The following is a 13,454-nucleotide window of genomic DNA, read 5'->3' on the forward strand; positions in this document are numbered from 1 at the left end:
ACGAGACGAGAGACACGGATCTATCATTCTATAGGAAACAACCTAGGGGTTTTCAGCCTCAGTTGGAAGAATAGAGATCTGCTCCATTCACCATCACTGAACCATGGATACGTTTGGAGATGCCAGGTTGTGATCCTCGGATCAACTGGCCTTTTACCTTGTATGGACTGAATGGATTGTCATCTTCCTACGCTTGTCGTTACCTCCTCTCTGTGCATGCCACAGGTGCGGTAGTGACCCTGGGAGCTAATCAGCGGAAGGGTGAGACTCTGTAATGTGCACTCTGTTGGGTATTTTGCTGGGACTGTTCTATGTGTTATCTGCCTGTTTTGTGGTTCAGTAAGGCATTGCCACACTGTTTTACCCTCACCCTATGTGTTGTCTGAGTAGCGTTATGCCCGTGTTAAAGGGAGAGCTGGCGTTCGGTGGAACGATCCCTGATCCATGTGGTTTGAGCCAGCGGACCGCGGCACCCGCTGACCACCCCATGTCACCACAGGCATGCTTCAATAGTCTCAATGGGAGGCTAGAAGCTGCTATAACCAGATCGGTTCTACTACATACAGGCAATGATCAGATCACCTGTATGTAGCAGAGTTGCTCACTTGCTATGAGCGCCAACCACTGGGCAGCGCTCATAGGATCCAGCAGTGACAACCATAGAGGTCGGCTGGAGACTTCTGGTTGTCATGCCAACCCATCGGTGACCCGCGATCACGTGACAGGGTCAACGGTGTGCAGGATTTCTGGCCCATCATGTGCGAGAAAAGATGTGGGCTCAGCGCCGGGGCCCACATCAAAAGGAAAGAGTCCGACATCCTCATACATTTACACCCGATGTCAGAAAGGGGTTAAAGGGGATTGTTTTTACAGAGACAGAATTGGTAATCAATCAAGTATACATACAAATAATTACAAAAATACACAGCTTCTAATGTTAAATAGTATATAGTTAAGACAAGAAAATATAATTTGTGTAAATCATGTGTAGATAAAAAATTCAGGCAAATGTCAAATGTTCAAAAACTCAGCAAAGAGGCAGAGATGCTGACCTGCCCAGGCCTCCAAACAAATGCACTATCAGGGTGAGTGGGCCCATATAGTTTTTTTTAAATCAGATAAATTTTTATTTAACCAAATTCAAGGTACAAAAGAACAAAAATCGCAATGAGAACAGCATTAACAATGGTCATTAGTTTCAGAAATTCCTTTCCCCTCCCCTTCCGCCCCCCATTACATACAAGAGCAGCAGATAATGCATGGTGTAACCTAAGTTCAGGGTCATCTTCTCTCCACCCAAGGTGTCCACAGTGTCTCAGATGTTCTTTTGCCTTTTCTCTTAATGTAAATGTTTTTTTCCATATTCACAATATAGTCAGACTGTCTGAAAAATTCCCTCAATGTTGGCGGATCTTCATTTATCCAGTGTCTGGCAATCAGTTTTTGCGCAATATATAATAATCTAGCTACAGCCACCTTATATTTATTATGTACCTGGACCTCCTCCACATATCCCAGTATACACACCACTGGATCCCTCTCAATCCTACAACCATACGCGCCTCCTATGGCATTAAGCACCGCCGTCCAATATGGGTTCAGATTTGGACACTGCCATAACATATAGAGAACTCCAGCCCCCTCCATTCGGCACTGAGGACACTCAGAAGTCTGTCTCAAACCCGCTCTATACAGCCATCCAGGAGTCCTATGTACTCTATGGAGTACATATATCTGCGAGAGTCTGCCCGGTTCACTCAGCGATAGTTGGGGTATATATTCCATAATCACTTCCCATTTATCTTCCTCTATCCTACCCAACTCCTCCCATTTCCCCTGTGCTCTAATAGGACAATTATTTAAAAAAGTATGCATTAGATCCTTATAAATGCCCGACACTACCCCTTTTGTTCCCCCCTCTGCACAGACATAATCAATATATCCTTGTGAATCTCCATATTCATCGTCCTACTCTGCGTAACATAAGCATGCCTACACTGCCCATATTGAAATCTGCAGACCTCCCGTAGCCCGTAATCTTCCTGGAACTTTCCAAAGGGCACCAGTCCCTGCGCGTCCTGCACCTGAACCTTGTACTGTATTCCCAGTCTCATGCAATTTTTAAATTCTCCCATTTTAACAAATTCCGGTAGAGTCTTGTTTTGCCATATCGGGGAAAAATTTGTCAAGTGTTCCAAACCCCTAATCTTTTTATTTGCCTCCCAGACTTTATGTATCAGCGCTAAAGTAGGATACATCAAACCCAACTTCCTAAACCTTCCTGCCTCCAACCCCTGAACCAAGGGATCCCTCCTCATCACCTGGACCAAGAGCCTTTGTATTGAACCAACCCTAGACACATCCCTCCACTCCCTCATCTGTTGGCCCTGAGCAGCTAAGTAATAAATCCAAGGGTTCGGAAGCACCAGTCCCCCTCCATCCTTGGGCCTCTGTAATATCTCAAGTCTGATCCTTGGCTGCTATTTTCCCACACAAGATTCCTAAATATAGAGTCAATAGTAAGAAACCACCGCTTAGGGAACCAGATAGGGGCATTGTGCAAGGCGTATAGCAGTTGGGGCATCAAAATCATCTTAATCAGATTAATTCTTCCCACTACTGAAAGATACAGTTTACACTACGCCCCTACTTTACTCCCAAACTTACTCAGCAATGGAATCAGATTCAAATCTGCATAGCTCAAAATCAGAAGTGCCACCTGAATGCCCAGGTATTTAAACTGTCTCGCCACTGCTAACCTACTACCCTCCCCCGACACTGGCAAATCAACAACACAATCATCTACAGCCATGACAGTGGATATTACCCAGTTAATTTCTAATCCCGTTATGGACCCAAATGTTTTAATAATTTCCATTGCTCTCAACAACGACTCTCCGGAATCCTCCAAATAAAGCAACCAAATCATCTGCATACAGTGATACTTTTTCTTCTACTAAGCCATATCTGAACCCTTTAACCGAAGCCGTCCTCCTAATTGTCTGCTCCAGGGGCTCCACTGCCAAAGCAAAAAGTATCGGGGACAGCGGACACCCCTGCGTATTCCCCCTATGAAGCGAAAAACTCCCAGACATTTGCCCGTTAACTCTGACCCTAGCGGTCTGGAAAGTATATAGCAACCGTATCCATGAAATAAAGGCTGGCCCAAAACCAAAGCGTTCCAATACCCTCCAAAAATACTGCCACTCAACACTATCAAATACTTTACGCGCATCCAATGATACCACAACCCTACTGCCCCTATTGTCCGACGGCAGCTGCAAGTTCATAAAAAGTCTACGCAAATTAATCGCCGTAGACTTATTTGGCATAAAACCGGATTGGTCCGGATGGACAAGATCCTGAACCACACTCGCCAAACGGCTAGCCAAAATCATTACATCCACCGTCAGCAACGAGATGGGCCTATAAGATTCTGCCAACCCCGGATCTCTTCCCTCTTTCGGAATGACCACCACCACCACCTCCCTCATGGACACCGGTAATTCACTCTGCTGAAGAGCCTCTTCAAAAACCTTTTGCAGTCTGGGTGTTACCATCTCAATTAATTGTTTGTAAATTTCACTCGGATACCATCTGCCCCTGGGGCCCTATTATTAGCCATAGATGTAATAGCCATTTCTATCTCTTCTTTTGTGACGAGCACCTCCAGTCTCCCTGTGATACCTATGTGATATGTATGGTGTGTGCATGAAGAAGATAGGTATCCAGATTCCAGATTAGGTGATCACGAGTCTTATTGTTCACTTTTTGCATTTAATTCAGCACAAGTTTAGAAGAGCTGAACTTGACCGATATATGACCTGTTAGGAACACGGTGTTTTCAGTGAAAAACAACCACAATGCGCCTGCGTAACACGAGCTGGCCACGAGCTCAAAGATTAACCACGCAGGCGCCAAGCATGAACGTGTTATATAAGCATTACTTGCAGAAAGTACTGCGCATGCTTGAACTGATATCTGATTATAAACAATATAAAACAAAGGGGACTTTCACTGGTAGGGAGGGACGTTTCCAGGAGGCTTTATGGACGCATAACTTCTGTGATGTTGTGTTAACTGGATGTTACCTCTTTATCCGTCGAGTCCCCCGAGGGAGGAGTGATGCTACAATATCCGGTAAAAAAACGAATTGATGCTTATTTTTCTCTATTCTATAGATGATGATAATGATCAATGTAATGTTAGACTAGTGCTGCTATAATTCATGTGCCTATAACACACATATCAAAGTGTTACCTAAGTCATTAATTACTTAAATGTTTTCTCATTACTAATAAAATATAAATTGTTTTACCGAAATAAAGACCTAGTAGTCTTTTTGCCTAATTAGTATATTAGTGAGCGCTATGTAAGTAAGGGGCTTGCCCCTCTCAAAGTAAAAATTCGGTAAGACATAAATTGGCGTAGTCGGCAGGATCTTTTTCAATATGTTTAAGAAACGAAAGGAAAAGCAGGAGGATGTAGTGGATGTGCCCGGTTGGACTGAGGCACCGTATAATATATTGGCACATGAGTTGAGCAGTTCTGGACTGGCGGAACAGTGGTCTAGTAAGCTTAAGGTAGTGAACCCACTGATGTAGTTAATGTACTCAGGGGTATCCCCGCCAATGCGGGTGATGTTGTGTCGCTTGGGCGACGAACTTGGATTCTGCTCAGTGCATATCGCGCGATGCATGAGCTGAATCAACAAATGCAGAGGAAGTGCTCTCAATTGGAACAAAAAGTTGCAGAGCTAGGAGGGCAGAAAGTGGTGCTGGATTGCAATACCCGTCTGCTCAAAGATAAGTTGGAACATTACCAGAGTGTAGCAGAGAAAGCTGCTATCAAAGTTGCTCAAAATAAATATCGTAAGAGAAGAGGAAAAATCAATAGAGAAAAAGTACATAAAAGTATAGCCACTGCATCTGTAAATTGGGACCCAGATAAGTGGGACGGGGATGTATGGGATACTTCCTCATCAGATGATTGGGAGAATCCACCTGATCCCGTTATTGATCCCCCAAAAGGATCTAAGGTAAAAGCCAATCCAATTCAGAGACGGATGGAACGGACAGAAAATGAAATTATTCGAGAGCAGGTCCGTGATGCAGGTGGCCGGCTCCAAATAGATGAGCACGGACAGCCTATTATGGTGGAGCGAACATTTCCCCACACCCGTACTAGAGTTTCTGTGGAAGATTACACCCAAAATGAAATAGATAGCATTTTGACGCAATTTAAACAGCGGTCGGGAGAATCTGAACTCTCCTGGCTGGTCAGGATGCATGATTATGGAGGAATAGGAATAAATGTAGATCCACAGAATATTTCTAAATTTGTTACATTGTCCCGGGATCCAGTGATCCAAAGATATTTCAAAAATTACTTTAGAGAAAATGCACAGGATAACATGCAGAATTTAGTGATCATTTTGGCTCGAGCAATTATGGATAAATATCCCACTGAAGCTGATATCCCAGCTAATGATAAACCATGGTATGCTTTACGAGATGGAATTGATAGACTAAAGGAGGAAGCGATGCGAGGTGTAGTGGCTGTACTTAATGTGGATGATGATTACTTGGAATTTCCAAAGACAGCTAGTATGAGGAGTAGGTTAGTGAAAACCGCCCCTCCTGCCTATAAAGCCATTATATTGACGTTAACTGTGGCTATGACAGGGAACCCAGTGAGTCAAGTAATCACACGTATGAGGGAATTGCAGGATATGGGTGATTGGAAGGAAACAGATCGTTTAGCCTCCTCTCAGAGTTCCTCTCAAAAACATCCAGGTAACAGTAAATCGTATAACCCTGAGTGGAAAAAAGATGGAAATACTACAAATCAAGCAGATAGAGTGTCCAGGAAAGAGATGTTTCAGACACTCTTAAAGGCTGGAATGAGCAGAGAATCTATAGATGGAAAACAGACAGGTGAATTATGGAGGTTGTATAAACAAAAGGTGCTGTCGGCAAAGAAAATTAATGCGGAAAAAGGAATTATCAAAACAAATAAAGCTGAAGATCAGGGTAAGACCCCCACAGCACCTGAGAAAGTGTCTTGGGAGGACTTTAAAAATGTCTATCCGTGGGAAGAATTAGCTGCAGCAGTAGTCACTCGAGTAAGTGATGGATGGGGTAGGAATGCCTATGAGGCAGCTACCGGGAAGGAGGATGTGGACTCCGATGAGGAGATCCCATAGGTAGCCAGCCAAGCCCCCGTATGGATAAAAGCTGATCAGCGTCCATACGTAAATTTAAGTATCCATTGGAAAGGGGGCAATGTGCAGAGAGTCCCTGCTTTGATTGATACTGGGGCGGAGGCTACTCTAATATATGGAAACCCCACGAAATTCAAAGGTCCAAAAATTACAATTGCTGGACTAGGAGGACAGGTAATCACCGGAGTACAAACACAAGTTGCTTTGAAAATAGGAAACTTACCGATAAGAATTTACCGTGTTTTAGTAGTACCCATTCCAGAATATATATTGGGAATTGATGTTTTAAAAGGAATGACTTTAAATTTATCGGCTGGAAAATTCTCCTTTGGAGTAAAAAGGGCAGAAATACAAATGAGACCTGTAACGGTAGGAAAAGTAAAAATGCCCCCTGTACATATCCCTCCTGCTACTAAAATGGTGGCAATGAAACAGTATCGAATACCAGGGGGACACAAAGAGATTACTGAAACAATTAAAGATCTGGTGGACGCAGGAGTCATGCGTACCACTACTACTGCATGGAATAATCCAGTCTGGCCAGTTAAAAAGAGTGATGGCTCCTGGCTTATGACAGTGGATTACAGGGAATTGAACAAATGTACCCCTCCATTAACAGCTGCAGTGCCAGATACTATCACTATAATAGAAAATATACAGAGTCATAATGGAACTTGGTATGCAGTGATTGATTTGGCTAATGCCTTCTTTACAATTCCAATAGAGGAAAAGGCGCAGGATCAATTTGCTTTTCCTGGTTAGGGCGACAGTATACAATGACCAGATTGCCTCAAGGATGGCTTCATAGCCCTACTATTTGTCACCGGACGGTGGCAGAACATCTAGATCAGTTCTCCTTGCCCTCAGATATGCAAATTTCACATTATATTGATGATATAATGATACAAGGAAATGAGGAGCAGGCAGTGAAATCACAATTGGAAAAACTTTTGGTGCATATGAGGAGCAAAGGATGGGAAATAAATGAGGCAAAAGTCCAAGGACCGGCCCAAGTTGTAAAATTCCTTGGAATCCAATGGAATAAAGGACATAGGGAAATTTTGCCACAAGCTAAACAGAAGATCATTAATTTCCCTACCCCAAAGTCTAAACAAGAGACTCAATCTTATATTGGGCTATTTGGATTTTGGAGACAGCATATACCTCATTTAGGACAAATGCTGTCTCCTTTGTATAAAGTGACGAGGAAGAAATATGAATTTCATTGGGGGGAAGAACAACAAACTGCTTTTGAGATGGTGAAAGAGGCCATACAACAAGCTGTAGATTTATGGCCAATGGCAGCGGGGAGTGTAGAATTGCATGTATCAGGACAAAATATGTATGCCAATTGGTCACTATGGCAAAAACAAGGGGGAAAAAAGAGTCCCCTTAGGATTTTGGAATCGAAAACTCCCTGATGCTGGAGAAAAGTATACTCCATTTGAACAACAATTGCTAGCTTGTTATTGGGCATTGGTAGAAACAGAACAGCTAACTTTAAGACATGAAGTCTTATTAAGACCAGCAATACCTATAATGCAATGGGTATTGTCTAACCCTAAAACCAATAGGGTAGGACATGCACAGGAACAAAGTATCATAAAATGGAAATGGTACATTTCTGAAAGAGCAAAGAAAGGAGAAGGCGGGATCGCCTCCCTCCATGAGAAAATAGCTGAAATAGGGGAAGAAATCAAATCCCCTGTGAAACCAACTGTCCTGGAAGAGTCCCCTGTAAAATGGGGAAAATCTTATGAAGATTTAACAGAACAACAACAGCAACATGCTTGGTTCACTGATGGGTCAGCTCGATATGTCAATGGAAAGCGACACTGGAAGGGTGTGGCTTATAACCCGAAACTAGAAAAACATTTGATTATGGAAGGTCACGGTAAAAGTAGCCAATATGCAGAATTATATGCTATCTTTCTGGCATTGAGTTTTGAACAAGGGAAGGAGTGTCACCTTTTCACAGACTCGTGGTCTGTGGCTAATGGTCTTGCAACTTGGATGATGGGATGGAAGAAATATGGTTGGTTAATACATGGTAAGGAAGTGTGGGGAAAAGAGGTGTGGGAATTTATAGAAGAAATGGTTCAAATCACACTTACTACTGTTTTTCATGTTGATGCACATATGCCTGCTGACTCACTTGATCGTTTGTTTAATTCTGAAGCAGATAAAGCCGCCGCTATTAGACAGACTTCTGAGGTTGATCAAGAAAAAGAAAAATGGCTGCAAGGTACAGCTGTTTGGGCGCACAACAAGAGTGGACACCTTGGAGAAAAAGCCACTTACAGGTGGGCCCAAGAAAGAGGTGTTCCACTAACTATGGACATAATAAAACAAGTCATTGCACAGTGTCCAGTATGTCAACATTCACAAAGAAGGGAAGTTCCACATACAGTAATGGGACACATAGCTCGAGGGCAATTACCAGCTCAAATTTGGCAGATGGATTTCATTGGTCCACTCACTGAGAGTAGGGGATGTAAATATGTCTGCACAGCAGTAGATACCTACTCAGGACTTATGATAGGATTCCCTTGCAAAGCAGCCACACAATGGAGCACATTACATACATTAGAGATTATCACACACTACTATGGTGTTCCACTGCAGATACAGACTGACAATGGATCAGACTTCACTGGTCAACAGATAAAGGATTATGCTAATGAGCATAATGTCCAATGGGTATATCATATGCCTTACTATCCCCAAGCTGCAGGGTTAGTGGAAAGGATGAATGGACTCTTGAAGTCCACTCTGAAAAAGATACACAATGCGGAAGGAGGATATGGCCAGTGGAGAGACAATCTAAGTGAGGCTTTATAAATTATTAACAATAGGCCAATTACTGATTCCATGACACCATTGATGAGAATGCTGACACCCAATCTTACCATACACGAAACTCATATTGTACATACAATTACTTGGTGGAAGACGAATCAAGAGGCTAAAATACCTGAAAAAGCAACTCCCCTATCTGCGGGATTGGATCTCAGTGCAATAGAAGTGACTATTGTACCTCCAGGTAAGACCGTTCCTATACTAACAGGATTGGGATGTCAAATGCCTAAAGGACATTATGGTCAGTTGGCAACTCGGTCTAGTTTTGCTTTAAAAGGGGCCATAGTGGTGGGAGGAGTAATTGATGCTGATTATCAAGGAGAAATCAAAGTTATTATGTCCAATTTAGGACAAGAGCCGCTAGTTATTTCTAAAGGACAGAAGATGGCTCAAATGTTGGTAATACCTATTAGTTTAGATCAAGCCATCGAAGGACAAGCTCCACTAGAACTCTCCTTACGGGGGGATAAAGCATTTGGGTCATCAGATGTGACCAATGTAGGAGCTAGAATTTGGGTACAGAGTCCTCAAGGACCGCCATCGGCGGCTGAAGTTATTGCTGTGGGCAAGGATCGTACTTTGCTAATCATGAGACCAGGAGTGGAAAAATGGGAATATGTTCCCCAGGAAAAATGTTATTTGCGTGAATAAATTTTTTTTTTCCCCTTCTCCCTTTAACAGATATTTCTGGGAATATGTGGAATTATTGGAATCCTTGGAAGCGAGTGTTTGGTGAAAGTTGAAGGATGGACACCGGGTACTCAAATCCAAAGTCAAAACACCAGTCGGATAAGGTGGTTGTGGAAGAAAAGCACAAAAGAACGAAAACAAGAGGATTTTATTTGCCCAGAAGGACAGAACTGTAACATAGCTAATGTAACAGTGGAAGGATATGTATGGATAGGCCCCCGTGGGACCACCTCATTTCAAGTAGCATATATGTTACACAATATGCACGGAACTGTGAATATTACCGCTAAGGTGAACTTAACATGTTGTAACGCCGGTGGGGGTTTTGAGTCTTTGTCTTCAACTCAACAAACATGGATCTATAAGAACTGCACCCCCACCATTGGAAATGGAACATAATTAGTATTCAATATTAGTGTCCTACAGACTTTACTTTGTCATAATGCTACTAGTATAACAAATAGAGGTACTTGGGCACAAAGTATAACGTTTGTTAATATGAATTCGTCAAAAACGGAACCGGGACATATGAAGAGGATCCCCTCGTCCTGTGTAAAGACTGGAACTCAATCACAGAAGACTGTAGTAACAGCTATAGTGATATTTCCATCTAATGTTCTCTGCCCTATAAGACAAAAAAGGGCATGGTATGATACGTTGCTGGTGGGAGTGGGAACTGTTACTGGGACTTTGAATTCTTTTGATATTGAAACTAGCAGATCGCATGAGTAAAGCAGGTGCAGGAATACAAGATGTTTTAACTTTACAAGGTAAATGGATGCCTACAATATGGCACCCACTGACACACGCTTGGCAAGCAGATACATTTTTACTACATATGCAGAATATTTCAAATTCAAGGAAGGATCAAATATTAGCGCAATTCTTAATTGGACTATGTGTACAATGCAGGCTATTTATCAGATGCAGCAGAAGGCAACAATGCAGACTCGTCTTATGACAGGAAATGAATGGGTATGGAGGACTATGTTTAATAACACAATTCCTGGAGTTTCATGGCTTAAAATTGAAGCTCCCAAAATGGTTTGCAATGACACAGTATGTCAAGGGATATTGAATATATATAATGTAACCAACCAGCAAGTAATGTGTAGATATGTGGTTTTACCACTATTATTGGGACCCCCAGGGGATCAATGGTTGTGGATGCCTAAAATGAATGGCTTATACATTGATGACAATAATCGCACGCATGATTTAAGCTTATGTGAAGACACATTAGAAGGTAAAATTTGTAGGTTGCATTCTGCTGTATATGAACCATGTTTGCTACAAGAGACTGTGAATATTTGTGAGTTCACCATTCTACCAATATCCTATAAGATGTTGGTGGAAATAGATTCACAAGAAATTTGTGTAATAACTGATGTCCCTATTGTTCCTGGGATGAAAGTTCCTTACGTGGGGTGTTTACAGAATGTTTCCGCTTTACAGTGGGAAGACCAAACCTTCCTTCTCACTCATGACCGGGCAGTACAGAAAACAGTGCAGTGGCAACCGACCAAATTGCAGGTAAACAACTGGGAATTGAATATGACCCGGCTCAGGAATATTATGGAGGCATCTGTAGAAGGGAGTAGAATAATTCAAATGTTAAATAAAACAATACAATATCATGTTGTTAGTACCACCATAGTGGCAGGGAAAATTGTTAAAATGGGATCGGCAATTGCTGATGCCACTTCTCATCATTGGTATGATATTTTCATGGGTCATTCTCCTTCGGCTCAAAGGATGTTAAATTGGATCATTCACCCAGTGTTGGTGCTTGTCCTTGTAGTAATAATTCTATCCATATGGAATTGCTACATGGCATATAAAGTCTTCTGTAGGAAACCAAAAGTGCTGATGGTGACCTATAGAAGTGGAAAATAATTCCCGTGATCAAGGACCGATTGTGATACCTATGTGATATGTATGGTGTGTGCATGAAGAAGATAGGTATCCAGATTCCAGATTAGGTGATCACGAGTCTTATTGTACACTTTTTGCATTTAATTCAGCACAAGTTTAGAAGAGCTGAACTTGACCGATACATGACCTGTTAGGAACACGGTGTTTTCAGTGAAAAACAACCACAATGCGCCTGCGTAACACGAGCTGGCCACGAGCTCAAAGATTAATCACGCAGGCGCCAAGCATGAACGTGTTATATAAGCATTACTTGCAGAAAGTACTGCGCATGCTTGAACTGATATCTGATTATAAATAATATAAAACAAAGGGGACTTTCATTGGTAGGGAGGGACGTTTCCAGGAGGCTTTATGGACGCATAACTTCTGTGGTGTTGTGTTAACGCCAGCGCATTCTTCATAGTATGCTCACAGGAGTATTTCTCTTCATATATCAGCCAGCACATACTTCACAGTATGCTCACAGGAGTGTTTCTCTTCATATATCAGCCAGCGCATACGTCACAGTATGGTCACAGGAGTATTTCTCTTCATATATCAGCCAGCGCATTCTTCATAGTATGCTCACAGGAGTGTTTCTCTTCATATATCAGCCAGCACATACTTCACAGTATGCTCACAGGAGTGTTTCTCTTCATATATCAGCCGGCGCATACTTCACAGTATGCTCACAGGAGTGTTTCTCTTCATATATCAGCCAGCGCATACGTCACAGTATGGTCACAGGAGTATTTCTCTTCATATATCAGCCAGCGCATTCTTCATAGTATGCTCACAGGAGTGTTTCTCTTCATATATCAGCCAGCACATACTTCACAGTATGCTCACAGGAGTGTTTCTCTTCATATATCAGCCAGCACATACTTCACAGTATGCTCACAGGAGTATTTCTCTTCATATGTCAGCCAGCGCATACGTCACAGTATGGTCACAGGAGTATTTCTCTTCATATATCAGCCAGCGCATTCTTCATAGTATGCTCACAGGAGTATTTCTCTTCATATATCAGCCAGCACATACGTCACAGTATGCTCACAGGAGTATTTATCTTCATATATAAGCCAGCACATACTTCATAGTATGCTCACAGGAGTGTTTCTCTTCATATATCAGCCAGCACATACGTCACAGTATGCTCACAGGAGTATTTCTCTTCATATATCAGCAAGTGCATACTTCATAGTACGCTCACAGGAATATTTCTCTTCATATATCAGCCAGTGCATACGTCACAGTATGCTCACAAGAGTAATTTTCTTCATATATCAGCCTGTTATGAATGAGTCACCGTAGGAGGCAAAAACAGAAATACAAGCTAAGTCCAGAAAACCAGAGAAGTTGGCAGCTATCGGATTGCAGACCCCTGAACCTAACAACAACAACAACTAGCAGTAGCCGTGGGGGGTTCCTACGGTGCCCTAGACCCCTCGATCACAGCCGGAGAACTACATAGCCTAAAGACAGGAAGGGAAATCTAAACTGCCCCAGAGCAGACCCCAAAGCAATAGGTAGCCCCCAACATATAATGATGGTGAAGCAAGATGAAAAAACACAGATAGAAAGATAGGCTGAGCAAATGATGGGGCCCAAGCTAACTAAATAGGACAGGATAGAAAAGCTGCTGTCTGCAATCCGTAAAAAACCCTCTCAAAACAAGAGCCAACAGACTGATAGGAAAAAGAGCCCTGAAGACGCTAGGCTTCAAAAAGACTATATCAGTACTCATGTATTTTCTGAAGACAGAGCA

At 42.4% G+C, this 13,454-nt stretch overlaps 2 protein-coding genes across 3 annotated transcripts in view; both read left to right on the forward strand.

Moving 5' to 3' along the window:
• Positions 1–13,454, forward strand: part of LOC141063321 (uncharacterized) — a 92,605-nt gene that overhangs the window by 51,259 nt on the left and 27,892 nt on the right. The gene's annotated exons all lie outside the window — the stretch shown is intronic.
• LOC141063254 (uncharacterized) lies at positions 458–11,370 on the forward strand. Of its 2 annotated transcripts, XR_012224850.1 has the most exons (3): positions 458–4,140; positions 8,403–8,526; positions 9,764–11,370. XR_012224850.1 is itself a non-coding variant. In XM_073557323.1 (2 exons), the coding sequence occupies exon 1, from the start codon at positions 4,694–4,696 to the stop codon at positions 6,203–6,205; it is 1,512 nt and encodes a 503-aa protein (XP_073413424.1). In that variant the 5' UTR covers positions 4,589–4,693; the 3' UTR covers positions 6,206–8,526; positions 9,764–11,370. The 2 variants fall into 2 exon arrangements, 1 of the variants encoding a protein (XP_073413424.1); XM_073557323.1 differs by lacking the exon at positions 458–4,140 and having other exon boundaries at positions 4,589–8,526.

The sequence above is a fragment of the Dendrobates tinctorius genome, unplaced genomic scaffold (genome assembly GCF_039654945.1).
Source record: "Dendrobates tinctorius isolate UK_male_01 unplaced genomic scaffold, ASM3965494v1 ptg000249l, whole genome shotgun sequence".
Lineage (NCBI taxonomy): Eukaryota > Metazoa > Chordata > Amphibia > Anura > Dendrobatidae > Dendrobates > Dendrobates tinctorius.